At 44.8% G+C, this 12,905-nt stretch overlaps 1 protein-coding gene across 2 annotated transcripts in view; it reads left to right on the top strand.

The window, feature by feature from the left end:
- The window catches only part of ITPR2 (inositol 1,4,5-trisphosphate receptor type 2), a 340,900-nt gene that overhangs the window by 120,532 nt on the left and 207,463 nt on the right, over positions 1 to 12,905 (top strand). For both annotated transcript variants that reach the window (XM_044993884.1, XM_044993892.1), the window contains exons 17-21: positions 750 to 869; positions 975 to 1,160; positions 1,864 to 2,115; positions 2,877 to 3,021; positions 5,109 to 5,259. In XM_044993884.1, the coding sequence (XP_044849819.1) occupies positions 750 to 869; positions 975 to 1,160; positions 1,864 to 2,115; positions 2,877 to 3,021; positions 5,109 to 5,259 (854 nt within the window). The remainder of the gene's footprint in view (positions 1 to 749; positions 870 to 974; positions 1,161 to 1,863; positions 2,116 to 2,876; positions 3,022 to 5,108; positions 5,260 to 12,905) is intronic.

Genomic DNA, 12,905 nt, shown 5'->3' with positions numbered 1-12,905 from the left:
CGCAAGGTGGCGATCTCTCCCCCTTTAGTGGCTAGACTACATAGAGAGTTTTACGAACCTGCTGCTGGCTTCAGGCTAATTGGCCTGGTCTGGGTGGCAGAGGCTTATGTTTTCAGATAGAGGTCTTGGGTTCAATCTCTGGTCCTCACTAAGTGACACTGAGGCAGAAAGCGTTTAAAGTTGCCTTAAACAGGTAGTTGTGGATTACTGCAGCATAGGGGATTCCTTGGATGGCATAAACTCAGCTACACCTGGTTTGTCAGTCACTCCCCCATCCTTGGTATTTAGATTAGGGGACAATAAGTGGCGGGTGCACCAGGGTGGGATAGGTGGTCCATGGCGCACAGCACTCCTCTGGATCCTGGGCCAGTGATGAAGTCCTTAGTGGAGTAACCCCACTGGCACATCTTTGAGCATCCTTTAGGGGGGAGCATCCTTTACAACAGGGGCTGTTTGAGTCACCTTTGCCTCACTCACCCTGAGCTGCAGGGATTGAGAGCTCAGCACAGCTCAGGATTGATCTCAAGATCTTACACCTCTTCAGTGGTTAGAGGTTGTAATAATATAAATAAACAATGATCAAGGTTTAAATACAGCCTGTATTCAGATAACTCTAGCACTATGGGCTCCCTTGAGGCAAATATTTCAGAGATGGGCACTCTAGAAAAACCGAAGATAGATAGGTAAACAGATTTCCTTTGTGATGCTTCTGTGTAACATTTTGTTATATTTGCTTTTTTCCTGTCCAGATTCTTGGATTATCTATCAGACCTGTGCGTTTCTAACACAACTGCCATACCGGTAACTCAGGAACTCATCTGTAAATTTATGCTGAGTCCAGGAAATGCTGACATCCTCATCCAAACCAAGTAAGCAGTTGTAACGGAAACATACTTGTCATTGTTACCTTGCCTTTCTTACCACATTGGTAACAGGGTTTATGTGTAGCTACAGTATGCATTATTTATTTGAAGGCTGGTTTCAATGCAAATAGACAATCCCTTGGAATGCTCCATCATCCCAGAGGATATTGATGAGGAGGAGGTCTGGCTCTACTGGATTGACAGCAATAAGGAACCACATGGCAAAGCTATCAGGCATCTGGCCCAGGAGGCTAAGGAAGGCACAAAGGCTGATTTAGAAGTCCTTACCTATTACAGGTAAAACATTTTTTTTTAAACTATTCAGGGAACCTGATGCTACTCCTATTGAAATCAATTGTCATTGTGTGAAATTGGAGCAATGTCAGATCTATGGTCTGTTCAGAAACTGGGTCTAAGTTTTTATTTTTATTTTTTTTAAGTAGGAAGGATCACAATCTATCCAATATTTTCCAAAGAGTGTTGAGGCTTCGATGCTTTTGATGCATCCCTGTGCTCTCAAAATGCTGTGGTTTCGGCTCCTCCCTTTTCCAGGAAGTGGGATTACACAGCAGCGACTTTAGTATACTCTTGCACACAAGGTGTGCTCTGAGCTGTTGTCCAGAAGCACAGAGAAATGAGCATCATCAGCACTTCCAGGTCCCAGGCACTGGAAGGCAGGGGCATGAAACAAAATCTTAAATGTATTGAAAGTGAATAGTTCAACGGTTTTATCCAACAACCGCTGTTCTGTGTGTGGGACTTTCTTTGAACTCCAGTGAGAGTTGGGCATAAAAATCAATGGGGATAGGAGCCTAATACTAGTGTTTGTAATGACAAGTCAGCTTCTTTGCTAACAAAGGGGCTGTATAATTTTCATTATGTTACATTGGAATGGCATAGTTGAGGCTCCTGAGAGTATATTCTCAGGTATGTTGCTCTGTGCCATTCAAAGAAATCTAAGGTACTACTGAAAGTGTACCATTATTTTTATTACCTTAAGGTACCAATTAAACCTCTTTGCAAGGATGTGCCTGGATCGTCAGTATCTAGCCATAAACCAGATTTCAACACAGCTCTCAGTAGACTTGATCCTACGATGTATGTCTGATGAAAGCCTCCCTTATGACCTCCGGGCTTCTTTTTGCCGTCTTATGCTGCACATGCACGTTGACAGAGATCCTCAGGAGTCAGTAGTACCCGTTAGATATGCCAGACTGTGGACTGAAATTCCTACCAAGATCACAATCCATGAGTAAGTTTAAAAAAACAAAACACCCCAAAGCATTTTAAATGGATCAAACCTACTCAGAATGAAATTGTAAGTGGCTGTAATTTTAATGCAACACACGTGAACAGATATTTTGCTACAGAACACAAACCATTAGGCACTATTAATCTTGGAGGTTTAAAAGGGTCACTTTATTTGTAAGTGCGTTTTTTAAAATGCATTATGATAAGGGAGATGGAATGGGCTTTTCCTGGGAACTACAAAGCGTGAAGCCATTACATTCACTTAAATATTACACCCTCACTAGGCTGAACCTTAGTTTTACAATTAGAGCTTTATTGTGGTTTTAAAGCCACAACCTACAGTCAGCTGAAGCAGTTCAGAGGCAGTAGCCTCAATCCAGGAAAGCGCTTAAGCACATGCTTCATTTTAAGTATGGGAGGAGCTCCATTGACGTCAATGGGAACTCTCACCTGCTTGATTGCTTTGATGCCCTGGGGAGTTGATCATGGACTTAACTTCTTACCATCTTTTTTACTATCACCACTGGTGTTGAGTCCCCCTAGACCTGTGCCACAAGTGGAGGGAAGATTTGTTTGCATCCTTTGCCTGCCACTCCGGTGCACACAAGCAGGACTAAGTGCAATCTAGCCCTTTTGTACAGAAAAGGGCTAGAACTTAAAATAAGTTTAAAGCATCCTGAGTAGTTGGGGGATTTTTTTTTTTTTTTAACAATAATCCATGGAAGAGGTTAACTTTGCTTCTGTCTATGTTTTGCCTGGTAGGTATGATTCTTTCACAGACTCCTCGAGAAATGACATGAAGAGGAAATTTGCTTTGACCATGGAATTTGTAGAAGAGTACTTGAAAGAAGTTGTAAATCAGCCATTTCCTTTTGGGAACAAAGAGAAAAACAAACTTACATTTGAGGTACTTTTCAGTTCGCTTTGTCACAATTTATTGTACCCCTTGAATCAAACAATGAAGCAGTAGAGCATAACTGTTAGCTGTATTAACCAGGTTTTCTTTTGAAAATAAAAGCTTAGAACATATTTGATTATACAGTAGAACAGGGCTTTGGACCCCCCAGGGGGTTGCGAGGTTATTATATGGGAGATCGCGATCTGTCAGACTCCACCCCAAACCTTGCTTTGCCTCCAGCATTTATAATGGTGTTAAATATATAAAAATGTGTTTTTTAATTTATAAGGGGTGGAAGACTCACTCAGAGGCTTGCTATGTGAAATGGGTCACCAGTACAAAAGTTTGAGAACCACTGTGAGTAGAACCTCCCGAGTTATGACCACCTCAGGAATGGAGGTTGTTCGTAACTCTGAAATGTTTGTAACTCTGAACAAAATGTTATGGTTGTTCTCTCAAAGGTTTACAACTGAAAATTGATTTAATGCAGCTTTGAGACATTACTATGCAGAAGATAAATGCTGTTTTTAACCATCTTAATTTAAATTGGTGGTTCTCAAACTTGTGTACCGATGACCCCTTTTACATAGCAAGCCACTGAATGCGACCCTCCCCTTAAATATATAAAAACGTGTTCTTAATTTATAACACCATTGTAAATGCTGGAGGCAAAGTGGGGTTTGGGTTGGAGGCTGACAGCTTGCGACCTGCCATGTAATAACCTCACAACCCCCTGAGGGGTCCCAGCCCCCGCAGTTTGAGAACCCCTGATTTAAATGAAACAAGCACAGAAACAGTTTCCTTACCTTGTCAAATCTCTTTTTAAAAAAACTTTCCAGCATGCTTCCAGTTCCAAATGAGGTGTGTGGTTGATTCATAACTCTGAGGTCTACTGTAGAATGTTCTTTAAGAAATATCTTAATATCCACTTCCTTAATTCCACTCTTTTTGCTTCCCACTTTTGTTTTGTATACTGTAGTGTTGCTGTGTGCTGTTAAACAGCTGCAGTTCCTCACCACACCAGAGGTGGCTGCATTTCAGTAGCAAATGAAGTGATTTGTGTGTGGGAGGCAGGGCCGGCTTTAGCAAGTGCGGGGCCCGATTCGAACAGTTTCAACGGGGCCCCGGCAGGGATGACTAAAAAAAAAAAAAAAAAAACACATAAAAAACCACGTGGGGCTTGTACTCACCGCGTGGCGCTCCTAGTCTTCAGCGGCGGGTCCTTCACTCGCTCCAGGTCTTCGGTGGCACTGAAGGACCCGCCGCCTAAGTGCCACCGAAGACCCGGAGCGCCGCCGGGTGAGTAAAAATTAAAAAGGAGCCTCTAGCCAGGGAAGGGATTCTTGGCCACTTGCCCCCCGTGGCGGCCCTGCCACAGATGCAGGGCCCTCTTAGGCCTGGGGCCCGATTTGGGGGAATTGATGGAATTGGCCTAAAGCCGGCCCTGGTGGGAGGGGTGTATAAACACACACCGTGTTAGTTAAGAGATTGAGATCCTTGGGGTGAAAGGTGCTGTATTCTGTGTTGGATGTGATAATAAAGGACATGTATTGCACCACATAATCCTGTCCTTTTTTACTGTCCAGCACATCTGATAGAAGAAAGATTGCGTAGGATTGAGTCTTCTACAGCAGCCCTAGCTTAAACTACCTCTGGCCATGCAGCACTGCCTCCACTCTATATTTACCTTACCACAGTCTGACTGCTGTTGTTTCAAGATGCTTCTTCACTGCAGCTGTTGCCATCTGGAACAGCCTTCTGGCATCTCTCTGCCTCATAGACTTTCCTTCTCATTTCTTTTTTCAGATGGAACTATATCTCCCCCCAGCTCTGCCTAAACCTCATGCTGTTTTCTCTCCTGCTTTCATTTAACCAAGTAATTGCATTATCTAACTCTGAAAAGCATTTGACAATTAGGGGCCTGGTCCTGAGCCCATCAATGGAAAGACTCCCATTTAATTCGTTGGGCCTTGAATCAGGCCCATAGTCTGTGTGAAAGACAAAAGGACAGGACAAAATATAACTGTATTGTACAGTTCAACACCACTAATGTTGTAGAGGTTGTCTTCATCGTGATGATTTTTCTTTTCCTGCAGGTGGTGCATCTGGCTCGAAATCTCATATACTTTGGCTTCTATAGTTTTAGTGAGCTGCTCAGACTGACCAGGACACTGTTGGCTATTCTAGATATTGTTCAGGGTCCTATGTCGTCATACTTTGAAAGACTAAGCAAATTTCAGGATGGAGGTGAGAAAAAGCAGTGAAAAGTTTTTATTAAAATGCATTATTCACTATTTGGGAAGGAAGGAATTTATGCTACATGTCTTTGATCTGTCTGTACACCCATCCATCCAACTATGTGGATGGTGGATGATTTCAGAACGCATAAAAATGATCAATTTAAAAGAACTTTTAGACTGATACAGTGTCACATGGGATACTGAGGCCTGGTCTACATGGGGGTGGGGATCGATCTAAGTTACACAACGTGAATAACGTAGCTGGAGTCGACATACTTAGACCTACTCACTGGGGTGTCTTCAGTGCGGTGAGTCAACTGCTGCCATTCTCCCGTTGACTCAGTCTGTGCCTCTTGTGGCGGTGGAGTACAGGAATCGACAGGAGAGCGCTTGGGGGTCGATTTATTGCTAAATGCAATAAATCGACCCCCACTGGATTGATCGCTGCCCGCTGATCCAGCGAGGGCTGCCCAGAGGATTCAGGGGGCCTGGGGCAAAGCAGGGGAGTGGACATAAAAAAAGGCGCCACCCACTGTGGCGCTTGTGCTCGCCGGGCGGCGCTCCGAGTCTTCGGCGGCGGGTCCTTCACTCGCACCATGTCTTCAGCAGCACTGAAGGACCCGCCGCCGAAGACCCGGACCGCCGCTGGGTGAGTAAAAATTAAAAAGGTGCCTCTAGCCAGGGAAGGAATTCTTGGCCAGGGCTCGCGGGGCCCCTGTGGGGCCCGGGGCAAATTGCCCCACTTGCCCTCCCCTCTGGGTGGCTCTGGATCCGGCTGGTAGTATAGACATACCCTGAGGCCTGGAACCTGATTTGGAACTGTCAGCTCCAAACAAGTGGAGGGAGTAGCAGCTTTCTGGGTGTGGTGCTAGCAGTTGTGCATGTATAGCACAGGCATTCACCAGTCCATGAGGAAGATGCTTGTCCACTATTAAGTGAGGTGCTGCGCTGGCAGCTGTTAAGTCTTTTCCATCTGCTCCTTCTATGATACTATGACGATTAGCCATCCTGTCCGTCTTCCTGCTGATGCAGGATTGTTCCCTAGTGAACACTTCCTTGTATTTTGGCTAAGTCAGAATTTAAATGCCCTAAACAATGGGGCTTTCACAGCTCCCTGAGGAAGAGTGTTTCACAGCCTCACTGTCTGAGAGTTAAATTTTCCTGTTCTTAATTTTATTAGATTATATGCGCGGTCTGTGTCACACCCTAAACAATTCCTCTTCCTCCTTGATGTTTATACTCTTCAAATATTTATAGACTGTTATAATGTTTCCCCCGTTTGTCATCTCTGAGCCAAGCAATACATATTTAGTTCTTTTAATCTTTCCTCAGTTTCTGGTGTTGCTCTTCTCTGAACTGCCTCCTATTTGTCAAAGTCTTTCACAGAATTCTGTGCTCTGTACAGAACGCTATATTCTAGGTGGAGTCGCATCAGAACTTTACAGAAAGGGACGATTATCTGTGACTTGTGGCCACAATTTGAATTGACTGTTTTGGCTGACGTGTCGAATTGCAAACTCACTTCTAGAAATGGCCCTAAGGAACAAAGTTTTTGTTTCTAGATCCAAACTTCCACAAAGTCTGCAGGAGCTGGGCACTCAGATCTGTGATTTTAGGTCAGTCTGATCTCTCTACATGTTTGTAAACCTGAGGTCCCCCTCCACTCATTGTCTTTACTCACCACTATCACCCATGGCTCTGTTTCACCAATTCTATTTTCTCTCTCCATTGATGGTATGTGTTTCAGGCTATTCTGGAGGAAGAAAAGTTATTTATTGAACACAGAGGGTCAGATTCTGCTCTGTTATGCTGATGTAAATCCAGAGCAAATCCATGAAAATCCAGAGCTACCCCAATATAACTAAGATCAGAAAGTTAGGAGTTAGAGCACTGAAAGATACGAATAAGATCTGTGGGAATAACAGGTACAGATGATACATATATCAGGGAACTGGGACTATTTAGTCTGCAGAAGAGAAGAACGAGGGGGAGATTTGATAGCTGCTTTCAACTACCTGAAAGGGGGTTCCAAAGAGGATGGATCTAGACTGTTCTCAGTGGTAGCAGATGACAGAACAAGGAGTAATGGTCTCAAGATGCAGTGGGGGAGGGTTAGGTTGGATATTAGGAAAAACTTTTTCACTAGGAGGGTGGTGAAGCACTGGAATGGGTTACCTAGGGAGGTGGTGGAATCTCCTTCCTTAGAGGTTTTTAAGGTCAGGCTTGACAAAGCCCTGGCTGGGATGATTTAGTTGGGGATTGGTCCTGCTTTGAGCAGGGGGTTGGACTAGATGACCTGAGGTCCCTTCCAACCCTGATATTCTATGATTCTCTGATATAGTACACTTCAGTGTAGTGCTATTTAGAGAACAGTGAAAGTCAGTAGAGGAGATCAAACATAGGTGGGTTTTTCCCCCCATGCCTATTTCACTAAATTAAATCTATGCACAACACCTAGGCTGGCTCACTGGATGCAGCACTGTTCTGTAGTAATGTGTCACATGCCATTTCCTCCATCTTTATCTCCACTTTTTTCAGCAAGAGGGTGCTGGACAAAATGTTTTGGTCCCTGTGGGCAGCCTCCACCTTTGTCTGTGCTGATCCTTTTTAGTTTCCTTCTTGGATGTAGTTGTTTCCACAGATGTAAATCTGATGGGGGGAGGGATAGCTCAGTGGTTTGAGCATTGGCCTGCTAAACCCAGGGTTGTGAGTTCAATCCTTGAGGAGGCCACTTAGGGATCTGGGGCAAAAAAATTGGTCCTGCTAGTGAAGGTAGGGGGCTGGACTAGATGACCTTTCAAGGTCCCTTCCAGTTCTAGGAGATTGGTATATATCTCCTATTATTATTATTATGAGCACTGCAGATGGACTGTAGACGTGTGCAGCTGTGGGTGTAACGGTGAACCGTGTGTGTGGGACTAGCACTGCCTTGAAAAGGACTGACTTCTTAATGGTGTTTGTTTGGACATGATCCCTACTCTTCCTTCTCCTGCTAGTCAAGTGGCTAGGAATCTTGTCTCTTCTGAGAGAGTTCCTTGCCAGTTTGAACTGGTGTCAGTCTGTTCTGCATCCTTAGGTGCATCCTGCAGGGTCATTTGGGTGTGCTGGCATCGCCTGGATATTTGCAATAAAATCTTGCTGTGTAGAGATAGTTGTTCTTAGGCTGGAATAGCTTGAGAGACTTGCTGGACATCCCACGCCGCCATTTCTAGAAGATGAGAATGTGCATTTTCTCGGGTTGACCATGCCTTGTCTCCAATGGGTGCAGGGGCGGCTCCAGGCACCAGCGCAGCAAGCGTGTGCCTGGGGCGGCAAGCTGGTGTGTGTGTGTGTGGCATGCCGGTTGCCATGAGGGCGGCAGTCAGGCAGCCTTCAGTGCCGTTTCTGTGGGAGGTCCGCTGCTCCCGTGGGTTCGGCAGCAATTCGGCGGCGGGTATGCCGAAGGCACGGGACCGGCAGATCACCCGCAGAGCTGCCACTGCCAAATGTTGCCTGACTGCCGTGCTTGGGGCAGCAAAAAACATAGAGCCGCCCCTGAGTGGGTGTCTGCCCCTTTTCTAACTTATGTATCCAAAAGAATATGAGCTGCACATTAGTCTCACTACTGATGTGCACAGTGGTACTAAATGTGGAAAGGCCTTTACCCTTTGTGTAACCTGGCGTGCTCCCAGGCAGCTCTGCATTTTTCCCTTGCTCCTGTGGATGTACATGCTTTTGGCATGGACAAAATTAGGCCCTCAGGGCGCATATATTGCGGGGATGCATTCTGAGAGTAATTTATCTCTGGCCATTGAATATTCTCAAGGGCCACATTCCGATAGCTGCATCTCTGAAGATCTTAGTGCAGCAAAAAAGGAAACCCAAACAATCATTGTTAACTTTAGCAAAGATTAAAATGAAAAAGGGAAAAGTAGAAAGCAGTTCCAGGTATTGTAATTGTTGACATTCAAAAGACAGCTGGTGTGGCTGAAATGTCAACTATTTATAACTTCTCCATAAGTTGGTTTCTTACTGTAGCTTTCTAATGAATGAATGAATTGGATCCAGGTGCTAGGTCCTCAGCTGATGTAAATTGTTCAGTTCATATCTTAAAACTCAGGATCAAAAAGTCACTAACTAGGTTGTGACATGATAGACTGTATTCCGATGAATCATGTCAGTAATATATCTTGAAATTTAAGGAGTCCTTAAGTATGCATTGCAAAGACAGGAAGTAATGGCCCAGAAGCAGTGGAATAGCTGCTCTTTCTTTTTATTTTTTCCACATGATTCTGTGTCTTAGTCAGAGACCTGAACATCCCCACTTTTTCCATCCCAACCCTCTTTTCCCACCCTTAGAGGTCCATATAAGGAACAACCTCCGTCCTTGCAACCATGGAGGAACTGACAAAATTTCATCAAAGTCCATCAGTACAGCTTCCTGGTTGGCTAGAAGGATTGCTGTTGAGCACTTACCCCGGTAGTGAAGACAAGCCCTAAGACTGGGAGTAGAAAGGAGAAGTAAGTCAACCTAAGTTACGCCACTCCAGCTACGTAGCTTACATCGACTTACTCTGGTGTCTTCACTGTGCTGCGTTGACGGGAGACATTCTGGTCAACTTACTTTACTCCTCTTGGAGAGGTGGAGTATCGGGGTCAACTGGAGAACGCTCTGCCGTCAATTTTAGCGGCTCTAATGAAGACCCACTAAATTGACACCCACTGCATCGATTTCAGCAGCCAAGAAGACAAGCCCTTATAGCTGTAGGATTGGTTTGATGCTTTTGGGAGTCCTGCTTATGGCAGGGCTACTGGAAAGTGCCTACATGGGCTGAGCATGCCATCACCATGACACACACTCCTTTTTACCCCAGGGAAAAGGAAACCATGGACCCTGTTCCCCATTACCCTGCACCTTGTGCAGCCATTTGCACCAATGCAAAAATGAGCTGTTCTGATTTAGTATTTTACACTTACTTTGCACTGGTGACTTTGCAAGATGCAGGGCATCAGAGAATCAGGCCCCAAGAATTGAGCCGAGCCCTCCTGTAGAGAAGTGCTATCATGAGGCTAAACCACCAACAGGGTTATGTTGTGATTTATAACCTGTAGTAATTATTTTTAGGGGTTCCATTCCCCTTTATACATCTTCACTCTCTGCCTGTTATAAAACTGAAGTGTCTGGATTCATCTGTCGGTTTTTATCGGTGCCTGCCCTGCCTTTTAATTCTCACTTTGAATTCATAATACCCATTTCTTAACTTAGTAAATAAAAAAAAGTCAGCATCACAGTAGAAAAAAGCCCAATCTGCATTTCATGGCTATAGGAAGATATGTTGGCAGCTTGACTTTAGAAAACACCACATTGATTTTTCAGTAAGCGTTTGTTTGATCAGACATTAATAGTATGTAAACATTTAAAGGATGGATTGTTCCTTGCCCTTATTAACAGTGGAAGATCTCTGGCGCCAATAACAAGGGACAGAGACAATCCCAGATCCTAAGCTCATGGGAGTGCAGGTACTGCTCCCTCTCTGCATCCTTCTCAAAGGGGCAGGGGAATGGCCATGATTCCCCCTCCACACAGAGCTGTACAGGGTTTGTGCAGTCTGTGCACCCCCGATGCAGGCAGAGACAGGGTTTTGCTTTGGAGGCACGCTTGGTACCCCATGTTACCCCTAGGGATGTGTGGCTTTGCACAACTCCTCATTCAGGGCAATGCTTACCTGGACTGCAAAATTTGAGCCTTATGTTGATCTTTTTTAAAAAAAAATACACGCTAAATATTAAAAACTAGATAAATAAAGGTTCCTTATGCAATTGTTAGGTTTTATTTTGGGGGGGGCTATCATTAGTTTTTGGGATCTTTAAAGGTTTTATTTAATCCACCCAGTCACTAATCACAAATGTCTAGGCTATGGCTGTAATGCTGTGAGAATGCATGGTTCGTAATTAAAGCTTAGAGCTTTTGACTGTAGCACTAAACCCCAGCTGTGGCACAGCACTGAAATGCCAACTTTGATACCTGAAACTGACGATTTAACAGCATAAATAAATGTATTTAAATTTTAGCATTGTCTATAGGTTCAATCCTGCAGCTCTAATGCAGTCAAAACTCCTGCAAGATAAGAGTACAGTGGGAGTTTGCCCTGGATTATAAATTCAGTCACTGCCTTATTGTACATTTACATTGCTTGATCTTAAATTGATTCTTCATTTGACGCAAGGTTTTGACAGTTACTACACCCAGTTGGAAACTGATTTGCGGATCCTGTTATAGTAGGTTTTGAGAAGAGGTGTGACCAAATGGAAAAGGTATACAGCTCTGGTTTTTTTGTTTGTTTGTTTTTTTGTTTTTTACTCTGTTGTAAATCCAAGGTGGAAACTCTAAATTAGGATAAGAATATGAAATAGAATCTATTTGACTGTAGAGAATAGCAGTTAAATTTTATCTCATTAATTAATATTGATTTCTAAGAGGGACTGACTAGCCCAAGAATTTGATGACAGACAAGTGTGACAAAGTTCCTCCTCTACCTTGGTGGGTCCTGTGCTTATTGGGCAGATTTGCTCACCTCAGTGATCTTCCCCACAGTCTGGATCAACTCCTCCTGTGTCTGATGGGGAGTTGGGAGGTTTGGGGGGAACCCGGGCCCAGCATCTACTCCGGGTTCCAGCCCAGGGCCCTGTGGATTGCAGCTGTCTATAGTGCCTCCTGTAACAGCTGCGCAACAGCTACAACTCCCTGGGCTACTTCCCCATGGCCTCCCCCAAACACCTTCTTTATCCCCACCACAGGACCTTCGTCCTGGTGTCTGATAATGCTTGTGCTCCTTAGTCCTCCAGCAGCACACCCTCTCACTCTCAGCTCCTTGTGCCTCTTGCTCCCAGCTCCTCTCACACACTTCCTCTCCTCTGGCTCCCCCCTCCCTGACTGGAGTGAGCTCCTTTTTAAACCCAGGTGCCCTGATTAGCCTGCCTTGATTGGCTGCAGGTGTTCTAATCAGCCTGTCTGCCTTAATTGGTTCTAGCAGGTTCCTGATTACTCTAGTGCAGCCCCTGCTTTGGTCACTCAGGGAACAGAAAACTACTCATCCAGTGACCAGTATATTTGCCCTCTACCAGACTCCTGTACCCCACTGGTTTGGGTCTGTCACACAGGGCATGCCACCTCTGCATCACTCATCTGAATCTGTCCTAGGTCAATAGGGAGAAAAGTTTCTCCCATCTGATCCCAAAAGAGCAGGAACAAAGAAAACCAATGTAATTACTTATTATTGTTTGCTAAACCGTAGTGCCCAGGTGCCCCCTCATGGAAGGCACCTGTTTTGCTCAGTGCTGTACAAACACCGTACAGTAAATGGTCTTTGCACCAAAGAGCTTACAATCGAAGTATAAGAGGAGAGGAGATCGATTCAGACAGACTGACAGGAGTGCAAGGAAGCAGCGAGACAGCATTGGGCAGTAGGAGAGGCTTTGGTGTCAGTGCAACAGTGGCCTAACCGGTGTCCAGTTTTTTGTAGGCATCGCAGCAGATGGTTTTGAAGGAGGGTAATGGGTTAGTTTTGTAGATGTTGGAGATGAGGGGCAGCATGGGAGAAAGCACTAAAGTGCTTGTTTGAAAATGTAACAGGTGACCAGTGGAGTCTGGCATCGTGGGCCAATCACAGCGTG

This window comes from Mauremys mutica, chromosome 1 (genome assembly GCF_020497125.1).
Source record: "Mauremys mutica isolate MM-2020 ecotype Southern chromosome 1, ASM2049712v1, whole genome shotgun sequence".
NCBI lineage: Eukaryota > Metazoa > Chordata > Testudines > Geoemydidae > Mauremys > Mauremys mutica.
Note: the sequence above shows the minus strand (reverse complement) of the source record. Positions and strands in the feature narration are given on the sequence as shown.